This window comes from Danio rerio, chromosome 4 (assembly GCF_052040795.2).
Source record: "Danio rerio strain M-AB ecotype USA chromosome 4, GRCz13ab, whole genome shotgun sequence".
In the NCBI taxonomy this organism is placed as follows: domain Eukaryota; kingdom Metazoa; phylum Chordata; class Actinopteri; order Cypriniformes; family Danionidae; genus Danio; species Danio rerio.
Genome location: NC_141024.2, coordinates 56,039,854 through 56,062,414, shown reverse-complemented (window position 1 = coordinate 56,062,414; position 22,561 = coordinate 56,039,854). Strand labels below are relative to the sequence as shown.

General features: G+C 39.5%; 1 protein-coding gene across 1 annotated transcript in view; it reads left to right on the top strand.

The window, feature by feature from the left end:
- LOC108183562 (NLR family CARD domain-containing protein 3-like) overlaps positions 1-22,561 on the top strand; it is a 163,471-nt gene that overhangs the window by 26,916 nt on the left and 113,994 nt on the right. Inside the window, exon 7 of the mRNA XM_087248506.1 lies at positions 4,256-4,340. Coding sequence (XP_087104632.1) covers positions 4,256-4,340 — 85 coding nt within the window. The remainder of the gene's footprint in view (positions 1-4,255; positions 4,341-22,561) is intronic.

Sequence of the window (22,561 nt, the reverse complement as noted above, 5' to 3'; positions counted from 1 at the left end):
CATCCACACTCCAAAGTGACTAAGTCAACATGAAATTAAATTCATGAGTTTTATTGTATACATCTTTTAATTACTTTATTAAATATGCCTTTAAACCTGTTAACATTATAGTATTTAATTATGCTTTTAAAACTATTTAATATTTATCTATTTTAAAATGATGTAGGATTTGCCTTTTAAACTCGAAGTACCATTGCCATACCTCTGATGGCTGCATGCATATTTTATTTATAGACAGCACGGATGCTTTACATAAAAGACTAAACAAATTTAATAATGTAATTAATAATTAATAAAAAAAAACAAAAACTATTGAAAAGTAACCACACACTAATCTGGTAACTACATCCGTCAACTTGTGTTCTGGTAGTTGTAGAAGCCTCTGTTTCTCTTTCAGCATGTGGTTGGCTGTGGTGCTACGTCTGAAGAAACTCACAATATATGGTGATATATGCTTCAGTTGTGCGCGAGGTCCAGACATCGCACGTCTGGGCAACTCTCTCTACGCTGGCCAGGGAGGCTTTAACGCCCTTGTCTGAGCGTACAGCCAGGGAATGCAAACCTTGGTGAGGTGTTCGCAGGTTGGAATAGAATAGCGGGGCTCCATCGTGTTCACCATGCGCCTAAAGTCGGGGTTTTCCAACACTGAATACGGTCTCAAATCCTGACAAATAAAGTAGGCAATGGATTCTGTAATTTTTTGCGACCTTGGTGAGGCAGATGGAAATTTGTGGGAACAACCGCCATCGATGTCCAGCGTAGTTTGTTTTAGGTCAAGCGGCCGCTGCTGCTTTGGGTCCTCCGTAAGTATTAACTTGTCCGGGTGGTAACGTTTTAGGTGCGCTCGTATTTAACGTTAGTGCCACATAGCGTACAAAGCGCGATGCTTTTATCTAAGTCGTTGCTTTCCTTTTTTTTTAAAAAAAAACCAAAGTGCTCCCACACATCTGCTTTTAAGCAGGCAGGTGCTGGATTTATGTTCACCGCCATTCTCTGAATATCTACGCTTTTCCTTGGTAAACAGGAAGAGGTAGACATCTGCGTCTGTAAAGTTAATACAGGTAACTTGCTCTACCGCAACACTAGTGGCTGGCTGACCAAATCGCTCTTCCTGCAATGCGAACGGGGGTAAACAACATGGTGATTTAAAGGGTACGTATGTATCGATACTTGCGACTAAAAAATCGATACTTTCTTAGGAAAAAAAAAATCTTTTTATATCGCAGAATCGATAGAATCCTCCAACCTTAGTTTTATGGATATGTAATAGGCTTACGGCTATATGAAGAGAGAATTATGAGTATGGCAGGAAGTTTTGAGAGTCTCCAGATGCCCGCAAACGAGTGATGATCTCCTGGTCCTCAAATAGGCATCGTCGCGCACCCTTCTCACCCCTTCCCACCCAATGACTGTAAAAAATATGGCACAAAATAACAGCCCCTTTTGCCATTGAACGCCTTGAGGGCAAAACGCCTGCTTGACGGGCACAAACTGTCGCAAAAGACTGCTGAAATTGGAGCCAGACATGCGCAGAAGGACTGTCTGATGGAGCCAGAGGAGGAGCCGCGATAATGAGCGGAGTCGAGCTTCCAACCAAACGCTTTATGTAAAATCAACCACGCCCCCCGAACTTCTCACTCGACTGCCGGTGTCTGCACTATAACAAACGCTCACTGATGTAAATAGAAGCACTTACATTAAAAAAACACAATAATATACGGTTTAAAAACGGTGTGATGTAAGCTGTTAAACTTTAATAAAAGAAATACATGGTGGACTGCAGAAATAAACGATCTTTTATACACTCTAGCCTGAATATGAGCACAAATAATATATTCTCTTATTGTTATATTTGTTGTTGGTATTTGTTATCTTCATAGGGGTAGAAATAACACTTGTAAAATATGAACAATAACATATAAACAACACATACATTTTTAGAAAGGTTTTTATTTTTAATTAGCCATCAACAGAACCCAAAATATAGCCTACACACCATAACGATTTACCATGCGGGAACAATCGTGCGTTTAGAAGATAAATACAGCAAGATTACTAAATATCAACAGGATATTTACACATCCCAACCCTGCAATTTGTCAATTTGTGCAAAAAAAACTTTGAACTATTAATACAACGTCTATCTGCTGTAACATCACTAGTATATTGTTTATTCATTTTCGCTTGAATTGTTTATTTATTTAATTTTTTTGCCTCCGTTTTCATTTGGTTTATTCGATGCCTTCATTATATCTGGCAACGAGGAATTTACATTCTTTTTAATGTTAGCTGGAGTGTTCAAATAAAACGCCAACAGTAAATGATGTAAATAAATAATATCTAACATTTACAGCTCTATTAGGTTATATAAGATTCGATTTCAAGAACGTTATAATGATTTATAACAGCAAATTCAGTAGATCACTTAATAACATGCCAAAACTTAAAATGCAGAGACGTCCTATAAAGCAAGTTTAAATAACCTTACAGGAGATCAATGTGGAGATTATTATTTAAACACAAAGAGAATTACTGCTAACGATCTCCTGTATACCCCGTACTTAAATGGGTTTATTTTATTGTGCAGTTTTATTGTCATTTTCGTATTTATTATTATTATTATTTAATACTTGTCGATACAGGTTTATTGTTATTTATTTTGTCCTTTATTTAAATAATTGCTGTATGCTGTTTGCATCTTTATTCAAAGGTTAAACTCAGTGATACACTTTGCGTTCACATAGTAGCATGCGTTTGTTGTTATATCAACAAAAATGGGTGTAATAACGTTAACAAATGTGAGGGTTTTATATAATGAAGATTCAATCGCGCCAGCTCCGGGCATCAGCGCATAACCTAGTCGCGGCGTCGCGGGCTGATTCCGGCTCGCATGCGGCAGCGCCTGCTCGCTCGGCCGCCGCATCTGGCTCAATTGACTCAGGCTGGAATCGGGCAGTGAGTCCAGGCATCCGGAGTAGGTCCAGCAGAGGTAGTCAGTCTGAGGGGTAAGTCTCCGGCAGGCAAGAACTGGCCCCAGTGTATTTTGCTATCTGGGTGGCTAGGCGTGTATTAGCAAACTAATAAAGCCCGAATAAAGCTCTGACCTTAGCGAATAAACAGTGTTCCACCAGATCATGTATGTCAGAAACTGTAGTTTACTGCTGAACTCATTTTGTCATAGTAAAATATCACAGAAATCGAGTAATAACACTTCAGTCTTCTGCCGAAGCTCAGACGCCGCGCTTTGAGAAACTGTCAATCACAGCTGTCAATCACGATGACACGCCCAGCATTAAATTACTGCTAAAAACAAACTGTTTACAAAAATGAAGATCTGCACCTATTTCAGCACAATAACCAGTGCCTTAATCGACCAGAACCATCGTTCGGGACATTTTATTGCAAGTGTAATTAATTTTTTTATTTGGGCTCAAGTCTCCTTCATTAACACGGAGGAGGCGGGCTTTATGACTTGTACTGCAGCCAGCCCCCAGGGGGCGATCTAACGGCCGAGACCTTCACTCAAATGCAGGCTTGCGGCACACTTGTTCCCACCGCGTCTCTCCTCAAACACTTTGCGCACGCGCACCATGTCAAGCACCACCAAACCACCACCTCTCCTGACAGCTTAGCGGGATGCTGCAAAATAAACCCTGACACTCTGACCAATGTAAGGAGAGTTTACTCGCATGTGACTTGCTTTAGCTCTTTTGGTCCGATTAGAAACTTTGCAGTGTGAAAGCGAATCGCTCCAAGAGCAAAGAGCAACAATGTAACATTTGTAATCCCTGTTTCGGAACAACTGAATCAATTCACAGGTGTGGAAGCACCCTTAAACTAAACACACGCATGCGCACACACACACACATTAGTATAGCTAGGAAGAGGCAATGAAGAGTGAATAAAGTTATAGCTGTTGCAAAATGAGCTCATAGGAAATTATAAATAATTATTCATAACTTATTATCAATTATTCTTAATTCCCCATGAGCTCATTTTGCTACAAAAAGACAATCAGGAGCACATGGGCTGATTGGAAGTAAAGTCCAGGCACATAAAACAGCAGAAACCCTGTCAATGAGTAATCCACTAAACTTTAGTAAGAAAACAATATCATCTGCCAAAAGGTATTTTTTTAAATTACATTAATGGTCACACATGGACTGTTTATATATAGTTGATATGTGTTTATATAGTTATATCTGTATCTGTTTACCTCTAAATGTATTATTACAGTAGTTTTATTTGTTAACAGTGTTGAATACGAGTTAGCAGATTCAGGAGACGAGACTGACAGGAGCAACAAGAGTTTTACAGACAATCTCCTGTGGATCTTCCAGGTGGGAAAAACTCATTTTGATTCATAAAAGTCACTGAATAACTCCATAAAAACACACACAAATTATTTGTTTACAAGACTTTTGAGAACATGATCTTGTAACCAGTGGAGGTGCTAGCTTGAATGACACCCTGGGCGAATCACCCCATATACGCCCCCTCCTCCCTCAAGCTTTTAAATAGTTGGTTTATAGAAGTGTAGTTGGTAGTCTAGTAGTCTAGTATGGTTCTAGAAGGTCACATCTAGTTAATACCTAACTTCTGGTAAAATATGGACAAAACCCGAATTGGAATTATTAAAAATATTTATAGTTATTATAAATAACATAATAATAATAATACTAATAACAATAATAATAATAATAGTTATTGTAATTAATATAAATAAATAACAGAAATAAATCCTTAATGTAACTGAAAAACAATTAATTTTGACAAAATATACATGTGTTTTATAGTATTATCTGTTAATCTTAGACTTAACTCAAGGCCGAGAATTAATGTTATGAAGTCTTATCTCCCTGCCTTATTATCTATCCTTTCTGCTTCTAAAGCCATACTTAGGCAAACGATCATAATCATATTACATCAACTTCAGTTTTGTCAACTAGCAAAACTCGCTGCAAGCCGACACCTCGTGTCATACTGTAAGTTACATAAAAGGCTGCTCTTTTAATTCTTTTTTAAATTCTTTTCCTGTAGCTGTGCTTGCACAGTATCTTTGCTTTTCAGATTACAGTCTGCTTGAACATAGCTTCTTTATAAAAGTATAAAGGTTAAAAGGGGGCATTGCCCAGTTTAGTACACACAAAACTGAATTTTTTTTCTGTCATTAATAACCTTCAACCATATATATTTTATAATTTGAAATAGCAATTAAACTATGAAAAGTGTGAAACTAAAGCTAGGTCTATAGTCCAGAGATCTGGTCCAGGTCAGCGTCTGGTTCAGGTCAGCGTGTGCCCATATATTGGCTACAGCCTTTAAAACGCGCACATGGCGGTGGAAACGCTCTCTAAACTCACATGGGAGAAACTGGAATAGTGGGTGACATGAAGACAAGCAGCCTAATTAATTTTATGTTCTGGTTAACTAATTATTTAAACACAACTCTCTTGAGCTCTAAAGGAAAATAAAAAAATCTGCCGTTAAATTAATTTTAGCAGAAACGCAACTGCCAGTCAATTTCACATTAGTTTTTCAGTTAGGGCACATGTAGCCTAATAAAAATGTTTAGTTCACTGCACAGTCCCACAGTAATCTACACTATTATTTATATTTTAATTTATTATATTCATTATTAATATTATTAAATTTAAGCTAAAATTGATAAAATGCAGAACCATTTTAAATGTCTGCTTTCATTTTCCAATCGCTAAAGCTTAATTTTACAGTTGTGTAAAGAAACATCCCATTATGCAGCAGCAGTCAAGTTAGGACACTTAAAAAACACCTTTTGAGTTTATGAACTCGGCCTGCGAAGTCAGGTTTACAGTGTTATAAATTAAATAGGTATAATGCGTAAGTGGATTTGCCTCTCAACCTTTCACATGCGCTGCATGTAGGCTAAATGATAATCTTTTTTAAAAATCTATGTAATTTAGGCTATACTGCTATTTGCTCATGCAAAATTAAACACCAGAAAATATACTGCAGAGGCCTATTTAACAGTTAAAATACAGTAAGCATAGGGCTGGGCGATAATTTGATATCGATAATTATCACGATATACAATTTTTCGATAAAACGATAATGACAGTTCGATAATTGCTCAATAATATTTACGCACTATGCGTAACGTTGGCAAGCATTTTTCAGCCTGCCCTTCTGACTGCCGCACGCCGTACAAGTTTACAGCCATATAGTGTTAGTTGCACTGAAAGGAGTAAGAAAGAAATAAGGTAAAAAAGGTCAGAGTTACAGACATCGGTGACAAGAAACGTCACTAGACTTTATGAGCTACTTAGTTTTTCGCTATCCAACACAAAACAGAGCAACGTGCACCGCAAACTGTGCAGACGACTCGTATCATCAAAAGCAGGCAACACCACGACCTGTTTTACCATGTAAAACAAGACCACCCTTATGAAGATGCTAAGAAATTACAGACATAAACAAGTGTTGGCTACCCAGCAGAGTCTCATGTCATCATTTTCGAAAGCCGTGCCTTACGAGAGAAACCCCCCGAAAAGACAGACGAAAGATATGACAGACGACACAATCTCAATCACATCTCAATGAACACTTGATGCTTGCTGTAAACTACAGCCTGCATCATTTAAGGGTATTTGTTAAGACAATAATAAGATCTTTTGATGTCAAGTCTTACGTTTCCTTTTTAATATTAAAATATTTGTTTTGAAATCTGTAATACCACTTTTGTCTCTCATCGACGGTACAAGAACCAGCCTTTATATATTTAAAGGCCATAATCACAGAGGAGAAATCAGATGCTCAAGACATAATCTTTAAAACAATGACATATTAAAAATGCAGCAAATATATGACAGACGTTTACAACAGCAACAGCTTTTTTTTTCCACAGAGCGAAGCATCATCCACCCGCAGTTGTTTAAGGTTGACACAAACTAAATAAATTTAAACATATTTCCTTGAAAATTTATCTTTTCGTTACGAATTTTGTTTTGTATAATGTGTAACTTAATTTTGATGTTTATTTTGTTGGTCAGTTATCTACAGCATAAACAACATCTTAGGTGAAGCGCTTTAACACAAGCCCGCTATATGCTTTAGTGCCAAAACAATCCATCAAACTATTTTCAGTTTCATTTTAATACATTAACCAAGCGCGGTCTGAGCAGCATAAACTTGACAGTCTTTTCGCAGCACTGATAGATTTCTTGGGTTACCTCGGAAGAATAAACTTGGATGGAGTGCAGAAGCTTGCTGTGTAAATGGAGAGGCTCCCTGGCTGGCTCCCCGCATGTTTTCGTTGTGATGTGCGATTTGTAAAATGAGAGTCTGCATAGACCTATTCATGCTAGTCTGTTAGACAAAGTTGGTTAAAACACGAGCGGATATATCGGAGATATGCACATAACAAGGTTTTATGCGACCCGCAATATGGGATGTCAAGAGGGTGACCGCATAAGTAAGGTTAACTTGATTATGTAATGCGTGGATGCGTCTCAGCGCAAGCATAACTAAACCTTAAATGTAAACGTGTCATTTTATTATTTATATTGTTAGACAGCTAAATAATTTCACTAAATGTGTTAAATCAGCTGCACAAATGTGTTAAATCAGCTGCGTATATAATTGATGGATATAAAGATTTTACATTTATCAAGATAAATATCAATATCGGCTGATATTAAAAAAATTATCATGATAATTTTTTTTTGCCATATTGCCCAGCTCTAAGTAAGCATATCGATTTTGTTTTGACTTGTAGCTCATGGCCCTAAAAATGAAAATGTAGTTTGAAAACTAATGTTTGTACCTGAAAACAAGTTATTAAAATAGGCTAAATAAATAAATAAAATGACTGGTAGGCATAATAGCCTAATGGTTTATGATGGCGTTTTTAAAAAAAGCCAACCGGACGTATCACGAAAAAAAATCACTTTTGATAACATAAATCGTTGTTTTTACCCATGACAATTATAAAAAAAGTTATATAGCCTATTAAGTTGTGTGCTATCCATGCCAAAATTTAACCAGTTTTCATGGTAATAACTGTGAATTTATGTCTTTTTAGGTATTTTTCTGGCTACACTACAGTGGCCGGGAAGTGCAAAACAACATTACATAGTTTAAAAGGAACAAATTTACATTTTAGAAGAAACAAATTTACATTTTAGAAAACAAATTAACAAGACGCAAAACACTTTTACAAATCCCGAAACAAATTTACAATTACAAATTCCCTACGGAAAGGGAATGTACCACACCCCGGAAGTGACGTAGAATGTACCACACACCGGTAGTGACGCGGGGGAAAGTTGTTGTTGCTGGTGAGCGCGGTAAATTCGCGCTGTGGAGTACATGGTGTAAACAAAGTTTATGGTGACCAAACATGGACTGCGGTCGAGGGTTGTTTTGCCCGTTTTGTGGCAAACACATGAGCAGCTTAACACGGTTTTACTTTGCGTATGGTCGGTGTTTAGAGTTTATAAAGGACGCGGACCAGACGGAAACGCCAGACCTTGCGCCAGACATGCTGCATCAATGTGTTCAATATTTTAACGAGATCCACTCGTACGCTGTAATCGTGAACATTATGTCAAGTCTACACTGTGTAAACCTCTGCTTGAAGACTCTTAACAGTAAACTGAAGGAAGCCGGTGTTATGGTTTAACTGTTGTCCGTGTTAACTGAGACCCCTTTTCAAATGTGCAAACTATCCACGTTTGCAGATTGGCAGATTCGTCACTTTTTCACAGCAACAAAACATGCCCATACCGAATAAAGATTCTTATTCACTTAGTGTCAGTGTCAGTGAAATAAATGTAATTGACCTGTCATCAACGGGATTCGAACCCAAGTCAAAAGGTTCTGCACGAGTACCAACCGACTCATCCAACTGAGCTACTCCAGTGTACAGGTTAAGATCGGTTTTGGTATCTTTAACAGTCAACATATGCCGTGCTTCAATTGTTTCCATGTACTTGCATTTACATGTTTCTATGCACTCTCTCATGCTGATATTTTCTCAGAATAGCTCTAATTTATTTTATCGCAGTTAGTCAAACCATGATTTTTATAGTTGTAGACTTGTGAAAACCTGTGTACAAAGTCACACACGAGCTGGATATCATTGATATTTTCCAGTGTGTGTGTTACATTCCGGGTCACTGCCGGTGTGTGGTACATTCATTGTCACTTCCGGGGTGTGGTACATTCCCTTTCCGCAGGGAATCTGTAATTGTAAATTTGTTTCGGGATTTGTAAAAGTGTTTTGCGTCTTGTTAATTTGTTTTCTAAAATGTAAATTTGTTTCGTCCTTTGTAAAATTGTTTTTCCTATGTAATTGTGTCTGATGATAGGTAAAAATGTTTTTCAAAATGTAAATTAGTCTCGAGCTTTATAAAAGTGTTTTAAACTTTGTAATGTTGTTTTGCACTTCCCGGCCACCATACTACACTAATGCCTTAAAATGTAACTAAGTAACACTTTTTTAAAATGACATTAGATTAACATTTAACTTTTTCCTAACACTGATTGATATTGGTTGGGTAATGAAGCGTGATTACTCTGTTATTGTAACCACGGGGGGATGACACATACAACTGGGGTAAGATCCACAATGCAGGTTTATTCGTAGTCAGGCAAGCAATGGTCAATGCAGGGGCAAACAGATATATGAGGGCAATCCAGAGTCGAAGTCAGAATAACAGGCAGATAGTCAGAGGCAGGTGGCAGACAGGGAGAACTGGATAAACAGGGCTATGTCAAAACACGGGAAAACAAGACAAGGAAACCGCGTTGTAATGTCATCTAAAGATCAACAAGACTCGGCAACCTGAATAGGTGAGTGTGTGGCTTAAGTAGGGTGTGCAATCAGTCTCTCACAATCCTCAGGTGGTGCGAGCAATCAGTCTAGATGAGGAAGCAGGTGTGAGTGTGACCGTAGTGTATGTATGAATATTTAGTCCAACAATGGCGAAATTGTAGTCCATGAGTTATTGTGAGTGAGAACCAGCGATCGTATTCCATTAGTAATTGTGACAGTTATGCTGATCAGTAATAGCAAAACTGTGCATATTAATATTATTAGGGGCCAAGCACCGTAGGTGCGTAGGCCCCTATTGCTTTCATTAGCGTTCCTATTATTATTAGGGGCCAAGCACCGTGGGTGCGTAGGCACCTATTGCTTTCGTTAGTGTTCTTATTAGGGGCCAAGCACCGTAGGTGCGTAGGCACCTATTGGATCCGTTAGCGTTATTATTATTATTATTATTAGGGGCCAAGCACAGTAGATGCGTAGGCACCTATTGCTTTCGTTAGTGTTATTATTATTAGGGGCCAAGCACCGTAGGTGCGTAGGCACCTATTGGATCCGTTAGCGTTCCTATTATTATTAGGGGCCAAGCCCCGTAGGTGCGTAGGCACCTATTGGATCCGTTAGTGTTCCTATTATTATTAGGGGCCAAGCACCATAGGTGCGTAGGCACCTATTGGATTCGTTAGCGTTCCTATTATTAGGGGCCAAGCACCGTAGGTGCGTAGGCACCTATTGCTTTCGTTAGTGTTCTTATTATTATTATTAGGGGCCAAGCACCGTAGGTGCGTAGGCACCTATTGCTTTCGTTAGTGTTCTTATTATTATTATTATTAGGGGCCAAGCACCGTAGGTGCGTAGGCACCTATTGCTTTCGTTAGTGTTCTTATTATTAGGGGCCAAGCACCGTAGGTGCGTAGGCACCTATTGCTTTCGTTAGTGTTCTTATTATTATTATTAGGGGCCAAGCACTGTAGGTGCGTAGGCACCTATTGCTTTCGTTAGTGTTCTTATTATTAGGGGCCAAGCACCGTAGGTGCGTAGGCACCTATTGCTTTCGTTAGTGTTCTTATTATTATTATTAGGGGCCAAGCACCGTAGGTGCGTAGGCACCTATTGCTTTCGTTAGTGTTCTTATTATTAGGGGCCAAGCACCGTAGGTGCGTAGGCACCTATTGCTTTCGTTAGTGTTCTTATTATTATTATTATTAGGGGCCAAGCACCGTAGGTGCGTAGGCACCTATTGCTTTCGTTAGTGTTCTTATTATTATTATTATAATTATTATTATTATTATTATTATTCTTCCGTTTCTTCCGCTGGATTTGAATGGCAGCCCATATAGGCGAATGCGGGAAAGTTGTATAATTTGGCACAATGATAGAGGCCAGTATTAACATTAACCAGGCCAATTATGAAGTCTAACGAAAGCACCACTTGTCCAAACTTTCACGTATGTTTATCATCATAACTTTTGAACCGAATGGGCTACAATCAAAATTCTTTTTTCCTCTGATTCCTTGGCTCAGTCCGATTCAAACACACCCTATGACGTCATTTTCCGTCATGAATTTTTTCGCGCTATTTTAAATTTTTCGAAAAACCTAGTTGATCGAACTCGTCCTAGGCCGTTTCTCCGATTTTCACCAAAATTTAATCACATGATCTACAGACCATGCCAACCAAAAGTTATGGAATTCAAGTTGATTAGACCAACCGTTTTCGTTTAACTTGCGATCAAATTTAACGTAGAACTTGCAAAAATGGACTTGAGGCAATATCTCTGTAACGCATTCACCGATTCACACCAAACTTGGTGTGTGTTATGACAACTAGGGTCTGAGGTTAATTGCGGAGTTTCGGCGCACTGCCCCCTAGTGGTCCGGAGATACTAAAGACTTGCTTTTTGGCTTATAACGTCTCAACCTTTCGTCCGAAACTCATGAAACTGGTCTCATTACATTCGGCAGAGCATGCCGAGTCGAATGATGTCTGATTTTCACAGGTCAGCCATTTTGGGCGTCGCCCATTTTGATTTTTGGCCAAAAATGCTATATTTTACCAACACATTCACATATCATTACAAAACATGGTATGCATCTTCAACCCCATGCCCTGAAAGTACTCAAAAACACCTGGAGCAGCGACACATTATGGCCAATAGTGCTTGGCCCCTTAATTGCTGCTTGCAGCTACATTTATTATTATTAGGGGCCAAGCACCGTAGGTGCGTAGGCACCTATTGCTTTCGTTAGTGTTCTTATTATTAGGGGCCAAGCACCGTAGGTGCGTAGGCACCTATTGCTTTCGTTAGTGTTCTTATTAGGGGCCAAGCACCGTAGGTGCGTAGGCACCTATTGCTTTCGTTAGTGTTCTTATTATTATTATTATTATTATTATTAGGGGCCAAGCACCGTAGGTGCGTAGGCACCTATTGCTTTCGTTAGTGTTCTTATTATTATTATTATTATTATTCTTCTTCTTCTTCTTCTTCTTCTTCCGTTTCTTCCGCCGGATTTGAATGGCAGCCCATATAGGCGTATGCGGGAAAGTTGTATAATTTGGCACAATGATAGAGGCCAGTATTAACATTAATCAGACCAAACATGAAGTCTCAAAATCAAACTCTCTAGCGCCACCACTTGTCCAAACTTTCACGTATGTTTATCATCATAACTTTTGAACCGAATGGGCTACAGTCAAAATTCTTTTTTCCTCTGATTCCTTGGCTCAGTCCGATTCAAACCCACCCTATGACGTCATTTTCCGTCATGAATTTTTTCGCGCTATTTTAAATTTTTCGAAAAACCTATTTGATCGAACTCGTTCTAGGCCGTGTCTCCGATTTTCACCAAAATTGAATCACATGATCTACAGACCATGCCAACCAAAAGTTATGGAATTCAAGTTGATTAGACCAATCGTTTTCGTTTAACTTGCGAACTAATTTAACGTAGAACTTGCAAAAATGGACTTGAGGCGATATCTCTGTAACGCATTCACCGATTCACACCAAACTTGGTGTGTGTTATGACAACTAGGGTTTAAGGTTAATTGCGGAGTTTCAGCGCACTGCCCCCTAGTGGTCCAGAGATACAAAAAACTTGCTTTTTGGCTTATAACATCTCAACCTTTCGTCCGAAACTCATGAAACTGGTCTCATTACATATGGCAGAGCATGCCGAGTCGAATGATGTCTGATTTTCACAGGTCAGCCATTTTGGGCGTCGCCCATTTCGATTTTTGGCCAAAAATGCAATATTTTACCAACACATTCACATATTATTACAAAACATGGTATGCATCTTCAACCCCATGCCCTGAAAGAACTCAAAAACGTCTGGAGCAGCGCCACCTTATGGCCAATAGTGCTTGGCCCCTTAATTGCTGCTTGCAGCTATATTTAGGGGCCAAGCACCGTAGGTGCGTAGGCACCTATTGCTTTCGTTAGTGTTCTTATTATTATTATTATTATTATTATTATTATTATTCTTCTTCTTCTTCTTCTTCTTCTTCCGTTTCTTCCGCCGGATTTGAATGGCAGCCCATATAGGCGTATGCGGGAAAGTTGTATAATTTGGCACAATGATAGAGGACAGTATTAACATTAATCATACCAAATATGAAGTCTCAAAATCAAACTCTCTAGCGCCACCACTTGTCCAAACTTTCACGTATGTTTATCATCATAACTTTTGAACCGAATGGGCTACAATCAAAATTCTTTTTTCCTCTGATTCCTTGGCTCAGTCCGATTCAAACCCACCCTATGACGTCATTTTCCGTCATGAATTTTTTCGCGCTATTTTAAATTTTTCGAAAAACCCATTTGATCGAACTCGTCCTAGGCCGTGTCTCCGATTTTCACCAAAATTGAATCACATGATCTACAGACCATGCCAACCAAAAGTTATGGAATTCAAGTTGATTAGACCAACCGTTTTTGTTTAACTTGCGAACTAATTTAACAAAGAACTTGCGAAAATGGACTTACGGCGATATCTCTGTAACGCATTCACCGATTCACACCAAACTTGGTGTGTGTTATGACAACTAGGGTCTAAGGTTAATTTCGGAGTTTCGGCACACTGCCCCCTAGTGGTCCGGAGATACAAAAAACTTGCTTTTTGGCTTATAACATCTCAACCTTTCGTCCGAAACTCATAAAACTGGTCTCATTACATCCGGCAGAGCATGTCAAGTCGAATGATGTCTGATTTTCACAGGTCAGCCATTTTGGGCGTCGCCCATTTCGATTTTTGGCCAAAAATGCTATATTTTACCAACATATTCACATATCATTACAAAACATGGTAAGCATCTGGCACAATGATAGAGGACAGTATTAACATTAATCATACCAAATATGAAGTCTCAAAATCAAACTCTCTAGCGCCACCACTTGTCCAAATGTTCATGTATGTTTATCATCATAACTTTTGAACCAAATGGGCTACAATCAAAATTCTTTTTCCCACTGATTCCTTGGATCAGTCCGATTCAAACGCACCCTATGACGTCATTTTCCGTCATGAATTTTTACGCGTTATTTCAAATTATTCGAAAAACCTATTTGATCGAACTCGTCCTAGGCCGTTTCTCCGATTATCACCCAAATTGAATCACATGATCTACAGACCATGCCAACCAAAAGTTATGGAATTCAAGTTGATTTGACCAACCGTTTTCGTTTAACTTGCAATCAAATTTAACGTAGAACTTGCAAAAATGGACTTGAGACGATATCTCCGTAACGCATTCACCAATTCACACCAAACTTGGTGTGTGTTATGACAACTAGGGTCTAAGGTTAATTGCGGCGTTTCGGCGCACTGCCCTCTAGTGGTCCGGAGATACAAAAAACTTGCTTTTTGGCTTATAACGTCTCAACCTTTCGTCCGAAACTCATGAAACTGGTCTCATTACATCCGGCAGAGCATGCCGAGTCGAATGATGTCTGATTTTCACAGGTCAGCCATTTTGGGCGTCGCCCATTTCGATTTTTGGCCAAAAATGCAATATTTTACCAACACATTCACATATCATTACAAAACATGGTATGCATCTTCAACCCCATGCCCTGAAAGTACTCAAAAACGTCTGGAGCAGCGCCACCTTATGGCCAATAGTGCTTGGCCCCTTAATTGCTGCTTGCAGCTATATTTATTATTATTATTCTTCTTCTTCTTCTTCTTCTTCCGTTTCTTCCGCCGGATTTGAATGGCAGCCCATATAGGCGTATGCGGGAAAGTTGTATAATTTGGCACAATGATAGAGGCCAGTATTAACATTAATCAGGCCAATTATGAAGTCTCAAAATCAAACTCTCTAGCGCCACCACTTGTCCAAACTTTCACGTATGTTTCTCATCATAACTTTTGAACCGAATGGGCTACAATCAAAATTCTTTTTTCCTCTGATTCCTTGGCTCAGTCCGATTCAAACCCACCCTATGACGTCATTTTCCGTCATGAATTTTTTCGCGCTATTTTAAATTTTTCGAAAAACCTATTTGATCAAACTCGTCCTAGGCCGTGTCTCCGATTTTCACCAAAATTAAATCACATGATCTACAGACCATGCCAACCAAAAGTTATGGAATTCAAGTAGATTAGACCAACAGTTTTCGTTTAACTTGCGAACTAATTTAACGTAGAACTTGCAAAAATGGACTTGAGGCGATATCTCTGTAACACATTTACTGATTCACACCAAACTTGGTGGGTGTTATGACAACTAGGGTCTAAGGTTAATTGCGGAGTTTCGGCGCACTGCCCCCTAGGGGTCCGGAGATACTAAAAACTTGCTTTTTGGCTTATAACGTCTCAACCTTTTGTCCGAAACTCATGAAACTGGTCTCATTACATCCGGCAGAGCATGCCGAGTCGAATGATGTCTGATTTTCACAGGTCAGCCATTTTGGGCGTCGCCCATTTCGATTTTTGGCCAAAAATGCTATATTTTACCAACACATTCACATATCATTACAAAACATGGTATGCATCTTCAACCCCATGCCCTGAAAGTACTCAAAAACGTCTGGAGCAGCGCCACCTTATGGCCAATAGTGCTTGGCCCCTTAATTGCTGCTTGCAGCTATATTTAGGGGCCAAGCACCGTAGGTGCGTAGGCACCTATTGCTTTCGTTAGTGTTCTTATTATTATTATTAGGGGCCAAGCACCGTAGGTGCGTAGGCACCTATTGCTTTCGTTAGTGTTCTTATTATTAGGGGCCAAGCACCGTAGGTGCGTAGGCACCTATTGCTTTCGTTAGTGTTCTTATTATTATTATTATTATTATTATTATTATTATTATTCTTCTTCTTCTTCCGTTTCTTCCGCCGGATTTGAATGGCAGCCCATATAGGCGTATGCGGGAAAGTTGTATAATTTGGCACAATGATAGAGGCCAGTATTAACATTAATCAGGCCAATTATGAAGTCTCAAAATCAAACTCTCTAGCGCCACCACTTGTCCAAACTTTCACGTATGTTTATCATCATAACTTTTGAACCGAATGGGCTACAATCAAAATTCTTTTTTCCTCTGATTCCTTGGCTCAGTCCGATTCAAACCCACCCTATGACGTCATTTTCCGTCATGACTTTTTTCGCGCTATTTTAAATTTTTCGAAAAACCTATTTGTTCGAACTCGTCCTAGGCCGTGTCTCCGATTTTCACCAAAATTGAATCACATGATCTACAGACCATGCCAACCAAAAGTTATGGAATTCAAGTTGATTAGACCAACCGTTTTTGTTTAACTTGCGAACTAATTTAATGAAGAACTTGCGAAAATGGACTTGAGGCGATATCTCTGTAATGCATTCACCGATTCACACCAAACTTGGTGTGTGTTATGACAACTAGGGTCTAAGGTTAATTGCGGAGTTTCGGCACACTGCCCCCTAGTGGTCCGGAGATACAAAAAACTTGCTTTTTGGCTTATAACATCTCAACCTTTCGTCCGAAACTCATAAAACTGGTCTCATTACATCCGGCAGAGCATGTCAAGTCGAATGATGTCTGATTTTCACAGGTCAGCCATTTTGGGCGTCGCCCATTTCGATTTTTGGCCAAAAATGCTATATTTTACCAACATATTCACATATCATTACAAAACATGGTAAGCATCTGGCACAATGATAGAGGACAGTATTAACATTAATCATACCAAATATGAAGTCTCAAAATCAAACTCTCTAGCGCCACCACTTGTCCAAATGTTCATGTATGTTTATCATGATAACTTTTGAACCAAATGGGCTACAATCAAAATTCTTTTTCCCACTGATTCCTTGGATCAGTCCGATTCAAACGCACCCTATGACGTCATTTTCCGTCATGAATTTTTTCGCGTTATTTTAAATTATTCGAAAAACCTATTTGATCGAACTCGTCCTAGGTCGTTTCTCCGATTATCACCCAAATTGAATCACATGATCTACAGACCATGCCAACCAAAAGTTATGGAATCCAAGTTGTTAAGACCAACCGTTTTTGTTTAACTTACGAACTAATTTAACGTAGAACTTGCGAAAATGGACTTGAGGCGATATCTCCGTAACGCATTCACCGATTCACACCAAACTTGGTGTGTGTTATGACAACTAGGGTCTAAGAATAATTGCGGAGTTTCGGCGCACTGCCCCCTACTGGTCCGGAGATACTAAAAACTTGCTTTTTGGCTTATAACGTCTCAACCTTTCGTCCGAAACTCATGAAACTGGTCTCATTATATCCGGCAGAGCATGCCGAGTCGAATGATGTCTGATTTTCACAGGTCAGCCATTTTGGGCGTCGCCCATTTCGATTTTTGGCCAAAAATGCTATATTTTACCAACACATTCACATATCATTACAAAACATGGTATGCATCTTCAACCCCATGCCCTGAAAGTACTCAAAAACGTCTGGAGCAGCGCCACCTTATGGCCAATAGTGCTTGGCCCCTTAATTGCTGCTTGCAGCTATATTTAGGGGCCAAGCACCGTAGGTGCGTAGGCACCTATTGCTTTCGTTAGTGTTCTTATTAGGGGCCAAGCACCGTAGGTGCGTAGGCACCTATTGCTTTCGTTAGTGTTCTTATTATTATTATTATTATTATTATTATTCTTCTTCTTCTTCTTCTTCTTCCGTTTCTTCCGCCGGATTTGAATGGCAGCCCATATAGGCGTATGCGGGAAAGTTGTATAATTTGGCACAATGATAGAGGCCAGTATTAACATTAATCAGGCCAAATATGAAGTCTCAAAATCAAACTCTCTAGCGCCACCACTTGTCCAAACTTTCACGTATGTTTATCATGATAACTTTTGAACCGAATGGGCTACAATCAAAATTCTATTTTCCTCTGATTCCTTGGCTCAGTCCGATTCAAACCCACCCTATGACGTCATTCTCCGTCATGAATTTTTTCGCGCTATTTTAAATTTTTCGAAAAACCTATTTGATCGAACTCGTCCTAGGCCGTGTCTCTGATTTTCACCAAAATTGAATCACATGATCTACAGACCATGCCAACCAAAAGTTATGGAATTCAAGTTGATTAGACCAACCGTTTTCGTTTAACTTGCGAACTAATTTAACGTAGAACTTGCGAAAATGGACTTGAGGCGATATCTCCCTAACGCATTCACCGATTCACACCAAACTTGGTATATGTTATGACAACTAGGGTCTAAGGTTAATTGTGGAGTTTCGGCGCACTGCCCCCTAGTGGTCCGGAGATACTAAAAACTTGCTTTTTGGCTTATAACGTCTCAACCTTTCGTCCGAGACTCATGAAACTGGTCTCATTACATCCGGCAGAGCATGCCGAGTCGAATGATGTCTGATTTCACAGGTCAGCCATTTTGGGCGTCGCCCATTTCGATTTTTGGCCAAAAATGCTATATTTTACCAACACATTCACATATCATTACAAAACATGGTATGCATCTCTAACCCCATGCCCTGAAAGTACTCAAAAACGTCTGAAGCAGCGCCACCTTATGGCCAATAGTGCTTGGCCCCTTAATTGCTGCTTGCAGCTATATTTATTATTATTATTATTATTATTATTATTATTATTCTTCTTCTTCCGTTTCTTCCGCCGGATTTGAATGGCAGCCCATATAGGCGTATGCGGGAAAGTTGTATAATTTGGCACAATGATAGAGGCCAGTATAAACATTAATCAGGCCAATTATGAAGTCTCAAAATCAAACTCTCTAGCGCCACCACTTGTCCAAACTTTCACGTATGTTTATCATTATAACTTTTGAACCGAATGGGCTACAGTCAAAATTCTTTTTTCCTCTGATTCCTTGGCTCAGTCCAATTCAAACGCACCCTATGACGTCATTTTCCGTCATGACTTTTTTCGCGCTATTTTCAATTTTTCGCAAAACCTATTTGATCGAACTCGTCCTAGGCCGTGTCTCCGATTTTCACCAAAATTGAATCACATGATCTACAGACCATGCCAACCAAAAGTTATGGAATTCAAGTTGATTAGACCAACCGTTTTCGTTTAACTTGCGAACTAATTTAACGTAGAACTTGCGAAAATGGACTTGAGGCGATATCTCTGTAACGCATTCACCGATTCACACCAAACTTGGTGTGTGTTATGACAACTAGGGTCTAAGGTTAATTGCGGAGTTTCGGCGCACTGCCCCCTAGTGGTCCGGAGATACTAAAAACTTGCTTTTTGGCTTATAACGTCTCAACCTTTCGTCCGAAACTCATGAAACTGGTCTCATTACATTCGGCAGAGCATGCCGAGTCGAACGATGTCTGATTTTCACAGGTCAGCCATTTTGGGCGTCGCCCATTTCGATTTTTGCCCAAAAATGCTATATTTTACCAACACATTCACATATCATTACAAAACATGGTATGCATCTTCAACCCCATGCCCTGAAAGTACTCAAAAACGTCTGGAGCAGCGCCACCTTATGGCCAATAGTGCTTGGCCCCTTAATTGCTGCTTGCAGCTATATTTATTATTATTATTATTCTTCTTCTTCTTCTTCTTCCGTTTCTTCCGCCGGATTTGAATGGCAGCCCATATAGGCGTATGCGGGAAAGTTGTATAATTTGGCACAATGATAGAGGCCAGTATTAACATTAATCAGGCCAATTATGAAGTCTCAAAATCAAACTCTCTAGCGCCACCACTTGTCCAAACTTTCACATATGTTTATCATCATAACTTTTGAACCGAATGGGCTACAATCAAAATTCTTTTTTCCTCTGATTCCTTGGCTCAGTCCGATTCAAACGCACCCTATGACGTCATTTTCCGTCATGAATTTTTTCGCGCTATTTTAAATTTTTCGAAAAACCTATTTGATCAAACTCGTCCTACGCCGTGTCTCCGATTTTCACCAAAATGTAATCACATGATCTACAGACCATGCCAACCAAAAGTTATGGAATTCAAGTTGATTAAACCAACCGTTTTTGTTTAACTTGCGAACTAATTTAACGTAGAACTTGCGAAAATGGACTTGAGGCGATATCTCTGTAACGCTTTCACCGATTCACACCAAACTTGGTGTGTGTTATGACAACTAGGGTCTAAGGTTAATTGCGGAGTTTCGGCGCACTGCCCCCTAGTGGTCCGGAGATACTAAAAACTTGCTTTTTGGCTTATAACGTCTCAACCTTTCGTCCGAAACTCATGAAACTGGTCTCATTACATCCGGCAGAGCATGTCGAGTCGAATGATGTCTGATTTTCACAGGTCAGCCATTTTAGGCGTCGCCCATTTCGATTTTTGGCCAAAAATGCTATATTTTACCAACACATTCACATATCATTACAAAACATGGTATGCATCTTCAACCCCATGCCCTGAAAGTACTCAAAAACGTCTGGAGCAGCGCCACCTTATGGCCAATAGTGCTTGGCCCCTTAATTGCTGCTTGCAGCTATATTTATTATTATTCTTCTTCTTCTTCTTCTTCTTCTTCTTCTTCTTCCGTTTCTTCCGCCGGATTTGAATGGCAGCCCATATAGGCGTATGCGGGAAAGTTGTATAATTTGGCACAATGATAGAGGCCAGTATTAACATTAATCAGGCCAATTATGAAGTCTCAAAATCAAACTCTCTAGCGCCACCACTTGTCCAAACTTTCACGTATGTTTATCATCATAACTTTTGAACCGAATGGGCTACAATCAAAATTCTTTTTTCCTCTGATTCCTTGGCTCAGTCCGATTCAAACGCACCCTATGACGTCATTTTCCGTCATGAATTTTTTCGCGCTATTTTAAATTTTTCGAAAAACCTATTTGATCGAACTCGTCCTAGGCCGTGTCTCCGATTTTCACCAAAATTGAATCACATGATCTACAGACCATGCCAACCAAAAGTTATGGAATTCAAGTTGATTAGACCAACCGTTTTCGTTAAACTTGCGAACTAATTTAACGTAGAACTTGCGCAAATGGACTTGAGGCGATATCTCTGTAACGCATTCACCGATTCACACCAAACTTGGTGTGTGTTATGACAACTAGGGTCTAAGGTTAATTGCGGAGTTTCGGCGCACTGCCCCCTAGTGGTCCGGAGATACTAAAAACTTGCTTTTTGGCTTATAACGTCTCAACCTTTCGTCCGAAACTCATGAAACTGATCTCATTACATCCGGCAGAGCATGCCGAGTCGAATGATGTCTGATTTTTACAGGTCAGCCATTTTGGGCGTCGCCCATTTCGATTTTTGGCCAAAAATGCTATATTTTACCAACACATTCACATATCATTACAAAACATTGTATGCATCTTCAACCCCATGCCCTGAAAGTACTCAAAAACGTCTGGAGCAGCGCCACCTTATGGCCAATAGTGCTTGGCCCCTTAATTGCTGCTTGCAGCTATATTTATTATTATTATTATTATTATTCTTCTTCTTCTTCTTCCGTTTCTTCCGCCGGATTTGAATGGCAGCCCATATAGGCGTATGCGGGAAAGTTGTATAATTTGGCACAATGATAGAGGCCAGTATTAACATTAATCAGGCCAATTATGAAGTCTCAAAATCAAACTCTCTAGCGCCACCACTTGTCCAAACTTTCACTTATGTTTATCGTGATAACTTTTGAACCGAATGGGCTACAATCAAAATTCTTTTTTTCCTCTGATTCCTTGGCTCAGTCCGATTCAAACGCACCCTATGACGTCATTTTCCGTCATGAATTTTTTCGCGCTATTTTACATTTTTCGAAAAACCTATTTGATCGAACTCGTCCTAGGCCGTGTCTCCGATTTTCACCAAAATTGAATCACATGATCTACAGACCATGCCAACCAAAAGTTATGGAATTCAAGTTGATTAGACCAACCGTTTTCGTTTAACTTGCGAACTAATTTAACGAAGAACTTGCGAAAATGGACTTGAGGCGATATCTCCGTAACGCATTCACCGATTCACACCAAACTTGGTGTGTGTTATGACAACTAGGGTCTAAGGTTAATTGCGGAGTTTCGGCGCACTGCCCCCTAGTGGTCCGGAGATACTAAAAACTTGCTTTTTGGCTTATAACGTCTCAACCTTTCGTCCGAAACTCATGAAACTGGTCTAATTACATCCGGCAGAGCATGCCGAGTCGAATGATGTCTGATTTTCACAGGTCAGCCATTTTGGGCGTCGCCCATTTCGATTTTTGGCCAAAAATGCTATATTTTACCAACACATTCACATATCATTACAAAACATGATATGCATCTTCAACCCCATGCCCTGAAAGTACTCAAAAACGTCTGGAGC